Genomic DNA, 12529 nt, shown 5'->3' with positions numbered 1-12529 from the left:
GGGAACAGGATCAGTTGAGGCAATGACACCAATGCTGCCATGCCCTGTTCCAGCAGCAGTAACAGAGCAGTTGGGCTGCAGTACTGCTTGGGAGGGCTTCTAGGTCAGACAAGCCATAATTTGATGAGGCTCCTTCTCTTTTGAGACTGCATATGGGGTATTAAATTATGGGATTGTATCCCTTTTCACTTGGAGCAGGGGGAAAGTGCATTTACTGACTGATATACTGGGGCTGCTGAAGAGCAGATCATAGCAAAGAAATCTGGTAGTGTTCTGTGTTACCATTTCTGTTTTGCTGGGTAAGAATAGTGCAGTGCCTGTGGTACGCAGTAGTTCATCTTGTCATGGATAAACCCCTTAATCCCTCTAAACACCCCAAACCCACCAAGCACTAAGAAATTAACATCTCCCCTCTGTAGAGCCACCATTGCCAATTTCACTTGCAGATGAGGAGTGCTTCTGGTGCTCTGCAGCCATCGGTACCCAGGCCTTTTCTGTGTAACTTTTGTTAGTGAATTTAAGGAGACAGAGTCTTTTCCTGGTGTATTTTTAAGCTGAGGTGAAATCAAAGAGACAGAGAACTGGCATTAGGAGAGGATCAAGACTGCTCAGTGTTTGGGAAGGGTAAGAACATCCTGTTATCCTTAGCAAGGTGATAAAGGTATATATCCGAAGTACGACTGGCAGCTGGAACAGTACCTAATAGGAGGAAGTACCTAACAGCTTGGAAAGTTTAGAGTTAAAAATGCTGAACAAAAATCCACTGGGGTGAGAACAAACTGAATAAGAGATTGTAGTGCAACATCACTGTGTCAGAAATAAGCCTGTGCATTCCTTGCCTCAGTTATACAGAAGAATCAAAAGCAGAAATGAAAGCCTGTAATGCTGCTTTGCAGAGGAGAGGATTTTTGCCTTCGGTTCTGATCCTGCCATTATCGAGGAATACTGAAACAAACGAAGGGGCTCACTCAGCAGTGTGCAATTAGAGCAACAGTAGGATGGGAGGATGTGACAATTGAGCAGATGAGACTGGAGATCAACGTTTGTGTGGTCTTGGGGGAAAAAAGATTGAATTGGGGTTACTGTGAAAACTCTTTCCTACGAATGATACTCCTTGGGGAAAAAAAAGAGGCAGGCATATTCATGTTATTTGCATTTGGTGAAACAGGAATCTGAAGTGGCATTTGAAAAATCAGACTAGACAATAGAGGGAAAATATCTTTGTTGGAGTGTTTGGGCCTTGGAGCAGAGCGATGAGGCGGCGTTGGAGGTATTGAAAGTCTGAGATGCCACACTGAGGAGAATGCAGCACAGGAAGTGCAGAAGGTTTGTGTTAACTTGCCCGCCTGTGGAGAGATCCATTTGGTGACCTTACTATAAAGGAGATAAGGTTCTTTTTTTCGGAGATATTCAGCACTTCTCTTGACTAACTTTAACAGGAACTGGGTGCTGGAAGAGGGAGTATTTGTTGCAAAGGTTATGATGTTTCTGAATCCTCTTGCCCCTTCCAGGCAGGGCTGCCTACACCACCACAGTCCCCTCCAGCCCAGCAGCTCAGCCATTTTGGACATGCTGTGGGTGCCTCCGTCTTTGAAGATCATGCTGTGGGTGCTTCTGCTTCCTACCCAGTGGGCATCCTGCTTCTTCATTTTGCCGAGATCACTGTTCTGCCACCAGTCAGCTGAAACAGCATCACCTCTTTGATCTTAAGAGGACAATTTTTCTCAGTGGAGCTGGCAGGGGTTGAATTACAGCAGCACCTTAATAGAAGACAGAGATCCAGCACATTAAGGTTGAAAGAAAAAAATCAAACCAGCCCAACACACTGATTAGCAAAAGTAGGCAGTTCATCCCAAAGGTGTCGTGACCCTTCTGCCAGGTAATTTCCTGGATCTGTCCAAATTAATTTACTGGCTCTGCAGGTGGGCTTCTCCTCTTGGTGGTTTGGTGAGCAGAGCGAGTAGGTCACATTGATGGGAGCTCCTTGTCCTAGTATTCCCGGGTGTGTCTCAAGCCTTCTGGCATCTCTGCAGCAAAACTGAAGCCCAGCTCTTAAAAACTGTTGCTGTATTTGCTGTAATAGGCAGTGCTAGAAGCCGTGGGGATGATTTCTTTGGTGAATTGCAGTGCTTGATTATTAATTTCCTTAAGTGAGTACTGTAAATCCCTTATGTTTGAGGTGTAGCAGGGTCTGGGAAGTTAGCAGAGCCTTTAATATTCTGGAGGGTTTTTTTATTCTTGTCAGAAAGATGTGCAAAAATCCAGTAACCTCCAAATGTCCCACTTGTATTTGTTTCTTAGTTTGCAGAATGACTCTCACCATAGCAACTAGGGTTTGATTTCCTCAAGCGCATGAATTTTCATGGATTTGTGGCAGGGGGGAATGGACCCAAAACTGTGAGCTAAAGCAAAGGTTTTGCAGCATGGCAGTGGCAGGAGCATCACTAGATTCAGTTTATGAAGGAGGGGGACCGTGGAGGGAGAGGAACTCAGCTGAACAAAGGTTTGCACCTGACCCCAAATAGTTTTATTTGCAAACCACCAGGCCTGACGTTAATTTAGACTACTGCTGAATGTCACACTCCCTGCTGCTGCATCACCCTCTGGCAGCTGAAGTGGCTTTGCTCCAGTTTTGTGAAGATACGAGGTTTCACATGGCAGCAGTCAGAAGGATTGGCTGCTTTCATTTTTGCAGAGCTCAGCTGGAAACCTCTTACTCTGCATACCCATGGAGGTCAGAAGGATGTTATGGGCAGAATGAATGAAACTGGCTTCTCTTAGTTCTGCAGAGAAAACCTAACTAGAGAGAGGCAGGAAAATTGCACGTAATAGTAGGAGGAACAGAACTCCAAATGATCTTGAGAAATCAGGCAGAAACAAATGGGCTGCTGTGAACAAGTGCAGGTCCAGGAGGGAGTAGTGGCATCAGTGCAGGATGGAGTACTGCCTCAATACCAGCCCCACAGATGGGTTTGGTTTGTGGGGGACTGCTTCAGAGCACAAGCTAGCTGAGTCAGTCTGTGGAAATAAAGAGGCAAATGTCTGTAAAGTAAACCTCTGACTATACTTAGCACTCAGCCCGTAGCTGAAATATTAGTCCAGTTTGGGGCACCATGGATGGGGGCAAAGAGCCCAGAAAGCAACAACACGGTAATCGGAGGACTAGAAAATATCTACGAGCTGAGGCTGAAAGAATTGTTTCAAGGCTAATGAAAGGGAAGGAAGAGGACAGCTCATACACAAAAATCTTTAAGCATGTGAATACTTTAGCCATTAGTGGATATTCTGTCCTCCATGCTCTGGAGGACATAATAATGGGCTTAAATTGCAGCAAGAGATTAGGTGTTAGGAAAATCTTTGTAGTGGGAAAGATAATGAAGCATTGCTCTAAGGACCTGGAAGAATGGGGATCCCAGTTTTTTTGAGGGAGCAGGGATGTTAGTCCGCGGTCTGCCACCAATTGAGCTCCACCTGCCTTGAGGAAGGAGAGGACAGTGGAGATGATAACCTCTTTTGGTCCTTTCTTCAGCTTGTTGCTTTTATGATTACTATGTGAAATGAACGCAAAACACCCATGAGATGGCATTTGTGAACATACCAAAAGCTTCTTGGCATTTACGTTGCATTTACTTTGGCTCAGTAAAATAAAAATATAAAAAAGAAACCTCCCATCATACACACCTAGGATCTTCCTCCCTGAACTCCATACATGCTTCTTGCTCTTACATTGGTGGTACTTTTCCAGATAGACATGGTTATATTGCTACTGCATTCCAAGGGATGCCACCGGTGGTTTAATTGAAAGGTTTTTTCCTGTGTCATAGAGGAGATACCCCTGACTTGCATCCTGTGTTGGGCTTGTGCTAACCTAAGATGCTCTCTTGTCTGTAATTTCAGGTCTTGGTGGTTTGTGGCAAAGCTTGTGGATATAAATGATGTGAGAATTAGCAAGCTGGATGCAAACGGTAAAGGAGTTAGTGGTTTGCTTATGGTAACAGATCAGCTGCACTCCCAAAAGATAGACGGCTGAGACTTTTATAACCGTATTTTTTCCCTCCTGAAGTCTGCATGCTTTTTTCATCTTAAGGGTAAAAAGCTTCTTCCTTCTTCCTGAGGTGAAAGGGTCTCTGCTGCCACCTTTTAAAACCTGCTAGAGGTTGGAAGAAAACAAGAGGGGAAGGGCTGTTCCTTGCATTACCTGGGTGGAAGGACTTGATGCTATGTTGGTGATGGAGAGACACTCCAGAGCCAGCTGCACACTTGCAGAACAAAACAAATGTTGTGCATACACCCACCAAGCTTTGTAGCTGATGCTTGGAGTCCTTGGCACAGGCAGTGTGGTCATCGTGGCAGACCAGATGACAACCACCTTCTCTCTCTGCCCTTCCTAGCCCTCTCTTCCACCCTTGCCCTGCCACTCTGCATGACATCTTAATCCTTTAACACCTGTGCAATAGTGGAAGGTGTTGGATGCCCAGCCAGTGGTCTTTTAAAGAGCCATGAAGAGGAAGTAGTTGCTTTAGGAGAGGAGGTGGGGAACACTGGGAAGTGCCACCTTTCTGGATGAGTGCCTATCTACCTGCTTTTCCTACACTTCTTATGCATTATTGCTGGCAAGCTTCCAAGCACAATTAAACCTCTGACAGATAATCATTGATGGAGTGGTGTCCCTGGTGAATAATACAGGAATCAGGTATTTCTTTTTTGGCACCAAACTGCTTCAGAAAACATGTTTTGAAAGTGGAAAATAGAAGAAAAAAGCATTAATTGAACAAAATTCCCAGGTCTTGACACATTGCCCAGTTGTGTCTCATCTTCTGTGAGCCACCAGGGGATTTGGTCTGGGGTTTTTTCTGTCATAGTTTGGGCAAGCTTAGGTAGGAAATGTAGAGGGTTTTGGTGCATTTCTCAGGATGAGGAAGAAGGAGCTCTGTCAGCATGTACTGCAGCCTTGGAACTGGGGTAGCTTCTCCTGTTTTGTGTTGTCGAGGTAACAGACTTCTCTAGACCACTGGGGTCACCAACAGGGAGGTCCTGGGAGCATTATAAAGCCGAAATGGGGCACAGGCAGGCTGGCCCTTGGGGTCCCTCTTTTGCCAACAGTTTTCCATTGCTGAACTGTGTTCACAGGTCAGCCTGCCAGGGAGCAACAGAGGTGCTACTCAGACCTAAGAGGCCCTGACAGGTCTGTGTGGGAGGTCACAGGAGTGAGGCACACTAAGCAGGCAGGTGGGATCCCAAAAGCAGGATTGGAGGCTGTGGTTCATGCAGGAAAGGAGGTTAATCAGAATGGCTGCTATGGATAGTTTGCTGTAGTTCAGTGGACTCTTCTTAGAGTCCATTGGTGTTTCTGAATGTTACTTTCACATTTCTAAATCTTATTATTATTATTTTTTAATGCATCCATATTTTTTTGCCATCAGTAGCCTTTTCTCTATCAATCCTTTTTTGCTTAATGCTCGTATCAGCTTTGTACCACAGCAGTTTGTCAGAGTCAGCACCTTCCCTGCTGTAACTGGCATGGGTACCACAGTTGTACTTCAGCCAGATGATTTAGAAGAGCAGTTGTTTTCTACTCTTCTGCAATGTTTTCCATCCCAAGCTGTGGAAGCATTAATTCAAATACATCATTCCTTATGTGATGAAAAAAATCATCTGATGTTTGTTTGGAGAAGTCACAGCACACGGTCTAATCCTGTCTGGGTCCCTCCCCTCCCGTGTAGTGTGAGACAGTGCAAGAACGGTTTGGGGTGTTGGAGTCATGCTCTGCTGTGAGTACCACCAGGAATATCCAGGGAGGGTGTGGAGGGTCTGAAAACAAGCAGGTTTCATTGCTCCATGTTGACACTTCAGAAACACAGCTTAATTTTTCTCTGTGCTTGTCAGCGAGTTACTGGGATTTTGTTGGCTTCTCTTCCCTGAAAGGGATAACAGCACCTTAGTATGCTGATTTCCCATGGAAAAGGACTGCCCGTCCCTCCCAGCTTTCTGAGTTTGTTCCTTCATTCACCGCTGCTCCTGATCAAGACACACCAGGGGTAGCAGCTGCTTCTGGGTGAGTTGGTGACTGTTGTCACTGCGTGCAGAACAGATGAAGCTGTAAAGCCTGTGGCTCCTCCAAAGCTTGAGTTTAATCTGGTTTGAGCTCTCTTGGTGATGCTGTCTGCTGCTGGACCCTGATTCCCATCAGTGTGATCTTGCATGGCCACAGCACTGGGTTGCCTGTCAAAAACGATCCTCCTGCACATGTTCTGCCATGGAGGCAGAGACAAGCGGCAATCAGCCTGTTTGCAGGACTTTGTGGAGGGGATCTTTTGGTGGATAAACACCTTCAACCTAGGCGAAATAGAGGAGAAGGGATTGTTGGCATCCCATCCTTATTGTGGACTGTGTGGCAGGAATGACAGTGAGCTCTTCTGCAGCCGGAGGTTCCCGGAGCTGTGAGCTTTTTCTTTCCTGCATCTCAGCAGTTGTTAATTTCTGTGCTCATTCCAGATATGGAAAATGGAAAATGTCTGCTCTCAGCACCCTGCCGAGAGCCGACAGGTTTCTTAGGCTGATTGGTCACAGGCTAATGACATTACATGCCTCTGCTCGCCTGCAGCGCTGATTCACCAGGGACAGTTTTGTGCTGTTAATCTATAATACCCCTACCCTAAGGCACTGCTTTCTGTGGCTGGAGTTCACAACAAAGTGAGCTCCCCGCAGACTGAGGGGTATGTGTGTGTTTTATCCTGTGATGCATTTTATCCTCTGATAATGCTGCTCTTCGGTGGTAGTTTTTAATTGCAAGGCACTGCAGTGAATCGTTGTTCCCTCAGCATTTCTGAGCACTGAGGCTCTCTCTCAGCAGAGCTGCTTGGACTTTTTATTAATTCAGGATGGGTCCTTTTTGGCTGACTACCATAGACGACGTAAGGCTTTAAAAGCTGATCAATAATCCTGATGGTAGCAGCAAAATCCAGGCCAGGCAGTGTGACTGCAAGCCAGAGATTACGTGAAGGAAGTTTTAAATACCTCTTACTCCCTTGCCTTGTCTGGGCTTATTTTGTCCTCCTGGTGCCCTGTGCCTCTCCAGGCGAAGCCATTAATATTTCTCATGCTTGTTGAGCCCATGACAGGTGATTTAAAAGCACCGGTTTGTGTTGGCATCTCCACTCTTCGTAACCAGAGCTGAAACGCGTTGCTGCTGTCCTTACGTGTATTAGCACAGTGATTTATTACTGTTGTTTCCAGGTTTGAACACAAAGGTGCTGTCTCATTCTGGGAGGGTTGTCTGTGGGAAGCGAGCCCCCAAGGATGGCTGCTTGACAAATACCCGCGCTCGGGAACACAACATCATTTAGACACACTTTTTAGCTGCTTCATTGAGGAATCGTCCTCCTTTGCATTTGTTTCTACAGTGTTTTGGTAAAACTTAATTTACAGGCTTAAGCAAAAGGGGGAGAAATGTATAAAAGATGCATCCTGGGTTTGATCCATTTCTCTGCCTTTGATAAGGAAGTTGTGGTTTGGGGGCTGAAGTTTGTACTAGCATTTTTGGCTCAGGTTTGCAAGGAGCTATTGGTTTGATATGTGTATTCTTTCTATCCCATAATAAGTCTTCAGCCTCTGTCTTCCTTCAGAAAATGATTGCTGCACCCCAGGGGAGACCTTACTGTGTAATTTGTAGGTAACAGAGGGAACAGACCTCAGAGGAAGAAGAGTTTCCAACATCTGAACAGAATTGTCTTAAATGAGAGAAACTGGGGTGTTAGAAATGACAGGTGTGCTGCTGGCTTTTCATGGCTCAGAATAAATGACTTTGGGGGAGAAATAGAGAAAAACTTGCTTTCTGGGAGCTACCGCAGGGCTGCCTGCCTTTCATCATTACCTGCGCAGTTGTGTCCTTGGACCCAACCCCCCAGAAGGCACAGAGAGAAGGAGGAGCACTTGCACATGTGGGCCCGCAGTAGTTTGCAGGCTGACATGTGAACTATGGGTTACCCATGCACCAGTACACTCCCTCTCTCAGGGGTCACAGCTTTCAGGGGAGGCGGCACACCAGCAATCCCTGCCATCCCCCGCATGTCCTGGGATGCCACTCTTAGGAGGATGCTGTGCTGCTCTCTAGGCACCCAGTTCCTTCCTGTGGGAGATGCTCTGTCCTTCTAGGCATCCTTGCTGTGCAGTTTCTGAGCCTTTGGCTGTGGTTTGAAAAACAGGGCACATCTCTGGCACGTTTGCTTAGAGTTGCTTGGCTTGGGGTTAAAAGTTAACAATGCTCTTTCCTTATTCGTTTCTAATTTAATTTGGGAAAGCAGCTGGGAGACAGAGGGCACTTAGTCTAGTAAGTGCTATTCCCTTGATGAAAGTTAGTAGCTTGCACGGCATGTGTGGTGTTGGCTTCGTAAGCTGACCTTTACCTCCATCAGGTTCATTTTCATTTATAATGTTAAAAAAAATAAATAAAAAATCCCAACCCCCTACCCCATTCTTTAAGCAGCGGGGACGTAAATCCTTCAGTGGTTTTGGATTTATAGAATTACTGTGCTTTTGCTGAGCCTCACGTCCCACTCCAATCAAATGACATGGCTTTCGGTAACCATGCTGGCGATTGCGTTTTCCTCCCCCCACCTCCCTCCTCGCTGCTCCTGATCTGTGCCTCCTCTTGCTCTTTGCAGCCTTTTTGGGGAAAGGTGGGGCCTTGGCACCCATGGGAAGGGACAGGAGGGAGACGAGGCAAGTGTTAGGGTTGTCAGCATTTGTGCGTGAAGCGTAACAACCTCCAGGTATCTTCTGTCCTGGCCCAGAATAAAAAAATGCTAAAATGCGTTTATTGGAGGCATTTCATCAGCAGTGCTACAGGCCTCCTCCGAAACCAGAGCGTTTCCGTGGTGGCTGGGGAAAGGGGGGAGATATAAATATCTTTCTCAGCTCTGCTTGGCTTCTCCCCAAGATAAATAGAAGTGAAAGTCGAAAGTAGAGTCTTGGCCTTCTGAAATCGTTTCCCAAGCCCCCGGGGACCCGAGTGTGGCATGCTTTCATGACGGGAAGCCAGCTCCTGGTGTTTTGGGGGTCTCAGAGGATGATGTTCGAGGGGTCTCTCTCCCCATTGGCTAAGGCAGATCTTGGCCATACAGTGGCTCAGCTGTAATCCCCAAACCTTGTGTCCAGTGGCTTCTGTTATGGAAAGCCTCAGGGAGCAAAGAAATATCAGTGAGAAGCCAGCTTGAAAAGAGAGCAAAAAAAAATGTCTGTGGTTGTCCTCTAAATCTTGTAGCATGTTTACTCTCAGAAAGTACAGCTACATTACAAAAAATCAATAGTTCTAGCAGCATTCTCCCTGGGAAACACACACACGCTTGGACACATGAGAGGTCGTGGGTCTTAAAAAAGCCAAGGGAGTATGAAATGCTTTTGTACAAGGGTTTTGGTTCACTTTCAGCAGTGTACAGATGGAGCGCCCTTGACCTGGGCAGTGTCTTCTGGGACTGAGGCTGTGCAAGGCAAGAGGGGTTGGGGGGAGGGTTTGTCTTATTAAGTAATTTTTGCTTTGAAGTACAATCATAGAAGTACATGTGTTTTGTAAGAAAAACAGGTTGTGGTGTGCAGCAATAGTATAAACAAGTATTTGAAAGACTCTTCCTTTGGCTGTTCTTGTATAAAGGTTTGACTTCCAGGGCTGCTGATGGCACAGGCGCATCCCAGCATTTTGCTGTTTTCTTCATGTTTGCAAAGACTTCATTCTACCGAAATAAATGTGTCTCATCTCCCTTTTCTTAAAAAAAAAAAAAAAAAAATCCTTTTCAAATTCTAGTATCTCCTTGCTTACCAGAGCACCTACCGCTCCCTCTGTTAGGAGTGGGGAGAAATGGTTTCCCTTTTTCTTGGATGGAGAATGCTCTGTGAGGGAAAGGAGTGTCAATTTGACACAGACAGGTGTTAAGGTTTGGGGTGGGTGGGCATGCTGGCAGCAAGCACTGAAGCAAGCCCTCAAGAGCTGGAAATCATCCTTCTGAGATCAGCCAAAACAAAAAGAGAAGGGAGACCAATCCCCCCGCCTTTTTACTACCATCTCTTATTAATGAGACATTTTATCCTAAGTCATCTAACATGAACTACGCAGGCTTTTGGGAGCATAATTAATCTTTAATTGTATAAATCTTTAATTGTATCAAATGGAGTTTGTATGGCTGTAGTAATTTCTCTTCTCTCTTTTCCTCCTCTCCCTGTTTGGGATGCTCCGTTAGTACAACTTCTTTCAACAGGGTGCCCTGCTTTAGGGCAGTGGCTGCATGGAGCTGCATACACAGTGCTTGAAGCCTGGCTGCTGCAGTGAGGCCTCATGCTGGGACAGGGACCCATGTGACCTCTGTGGCAGGTGCCTGGCTCCTGCCTTCCTTCTCTTGGAAGAACTGGCAGTGAGTTGCAGCTTAATATGAGTCTGAGTGATGAGTGGTGTACTTCGGGCCCTGTGCAAACCAAGTCCTTGTGCCACAGTCTTAGGGGACAGGTGTCACCCCAAAGGCAGGTTGAGCTACGGGGAGGTGCAGGTGAGCTAGAAGCTTTCCACCACCTCTCCTCATCAGGCACGCTGTGACTAAATGTTCCAGTGCAGAGGAGCCCAGTTCTTTGCAGCGTTTGTGCTAACCCAGAGGCTTTTTGCAGAAGCAGTTGGTGGTCGACTGCCTGTGCTGCCACACAGGCAGGTCCAGGGAGGAGGAGGTGGTCCCTGGCAGGTGGGCTGCTGGCAGCAAGCACTCTGCAACACGTCTGACTGCAGCTGCAGCCGTTTCAAACTGAAGCAGGGACTTGGCAGTTGCTGAGAGCTGGCTTGGCACGCATAAATACCCCTTGTCTTCAGAGATGGCATTCTGACTGTCGTGTGTCGATGAGGAATTGCTGGCCTCAGCCAAACCCTGAATGGGGAGCAGTCTGGACATGCTGGCAGTCTGGAGCAGGGGCTGGATTCATCCTGATGCCTGATGTCTGGTCTGTGGCCCACTTACCTTAGTGGTGCTCCGTGGCCAAAGTCCTGCTTGCTCTGTCTTGAAGAAGGGCAAGGAATCACTTTCCCTAAGGCACTTTTCCTTTGTGGAGGAGTGACACTGAAACCAGGAATTGTCCTGAAAGAAGTCTAGCTGGTCCCCTTGTGAAAGAAGAGGTATTTGCAAAATACAGTACCCTTGGGAGAACCAACAAAAGAGCACTTGTGCCCAAATCAGCATCAGGCAAGCCAAATGCCTTTTTGGAGGAAGTGAAGTACAGCCTTTCAGATGCTAACTAGGTATTTGGGGTTTCAGTCATTTGCTGTATGGAGGAATTGATGCACCGTTGGCTCTAGGAGGACATGTTGTAATTAATGCATTGGCTTTTGCTGGCTGTCAGCCTTAGCGTTTGTGCCTTCTGTAATAGCAGGAAGGGGTGTGAGACTGTCTTGAGCCGACGCCTGCAGGGACAGATAGAAAATTCAATAGGAGACAGATGGACTGGACATTTCAGAGATCTCAGCAGAGGGGACATGTCACTGCTCAGGCTCTCACAGTGCTCCTGTTAAGTGAAGTTTTGAAATTAGCATCTTCACGGAAAAGCTTTTCCTAAGGCACAACTGATATTTCCAGGTGGAGCAATTTCCTGTGTCTTAGTGGAATGGGAGGAGCGCTTTATGCTTGGACACGGTACCTTTCTAGCAGTATTGCTGAACTTCCCTGTAAGAAATTCTGATGTCTTTTTTTTTTTGGTCTGCTTCATAGACTGGATTAATCAGCAGAGACACGCCTCTGGGTCCCAGAGTTGGCTTGCTTTCAGTAATTTGCACTCAAGTCTTTGCTGAACAAAGAAGGATTTGTTGAACAAAGCAGGGTCAGTGCTGGGATGGAGAACCTTGCACCTCTAGCCTGCTAGCTTGAATTAGGACTGAGCCATAACTGTTAAGTCATACATCCTGTGGCCTTGTAAAAATGTCCTGGCCTCAATCCCTGCTCCTGCAGAGCCTGTGACCTCAAGAGCCATCCTGGGGTGGTGGTCTTCAGGCTAGTCAGCAGCTTCCCCAAGCCCCCTAAATGAGGCACAGTCAGAAAGCAAGGTAGGGAAGGTGTGAGCAACTGTTGTTCTAGATAAGAGGTGTTCATTTCATACCTTGATTTCTTTAAAGGCTAAATGCAATCTTTAGAGGGGGCAATAATTTAAATAATAGTTTAATTAAAGGCAAAACAGGTCTGTGAGTAGAGGGGTTTTGCAGGGCCAGCTCTTGTGAGCGATCCCTGGGCCAGCTGCAGGCTGCATGTCTCTGGGTGCCCCTCAAGTGTTTTTTTTTTCTCCTCTCTTTCAGCTCTTTGGGAACTTCTACTTTGGAGAGGTGCAGCTGGACTCGGTGCGTCTTTCCCAGAGGTTCTCCTCAGACGCCTCTGGCTACTACGCAACGTCTGGGCAGCTGACGTTCTGAAGCGGCAACGCGGCTGCCACAGCGGGGTCACTCTGTGCAGAGGCACGTGTTCGTCAGTGAAATGTTTTAATGGGACACGAATTTTGGATAGGAACCTCGGAA

The 12529-nt window shown here is 46.8% G+C and overlaps 1 protein-coding gene across 1 annotated transcript in view; it reads left to right on the top strand.

Moving 5' to 3' along the window:
- ASCC1 (activating signal cointegrator 1 complex subunit 1) overlaps positions 1–12427 on the top strand; it is a 35235-nt gene extending 22808 nt beyond the window's left edge. The window contains exon 9 of the mRNA XM_010015320.1: positions 12314–12427. Coding sequence (XP_010013622.1) covers positions 12314–12427 — 114 coding nt within the window. The remainder of the gene's footprint in view (positions 1–12313) is intronic.
- The last annotated feature ends 102 nt before the right edge of the window (positions 12428–12529 follow it).

The sequence above is a fragment of the Nestor notabilis genome, unplaced genomic scaffold (genome assembly GCF_000696875.1).
Source record: "Nestor notabilis isolate BGI_N333 unplaced genomic scaffold, ASM69687v1 scaffold29865, whole genome shotgun sequence".
Taxonomy (NCBI): Eukaryota; Metazoa; Chordata; class Aves; order Psittaciformes; family Psittacidae; genus Nestor; species Nestor notabilis.
The sequence above is the reverse complement of the archived record's forward strand: the minus strand, read 5'-3'. Positions and strand labels throughout refer to the sequence as shown.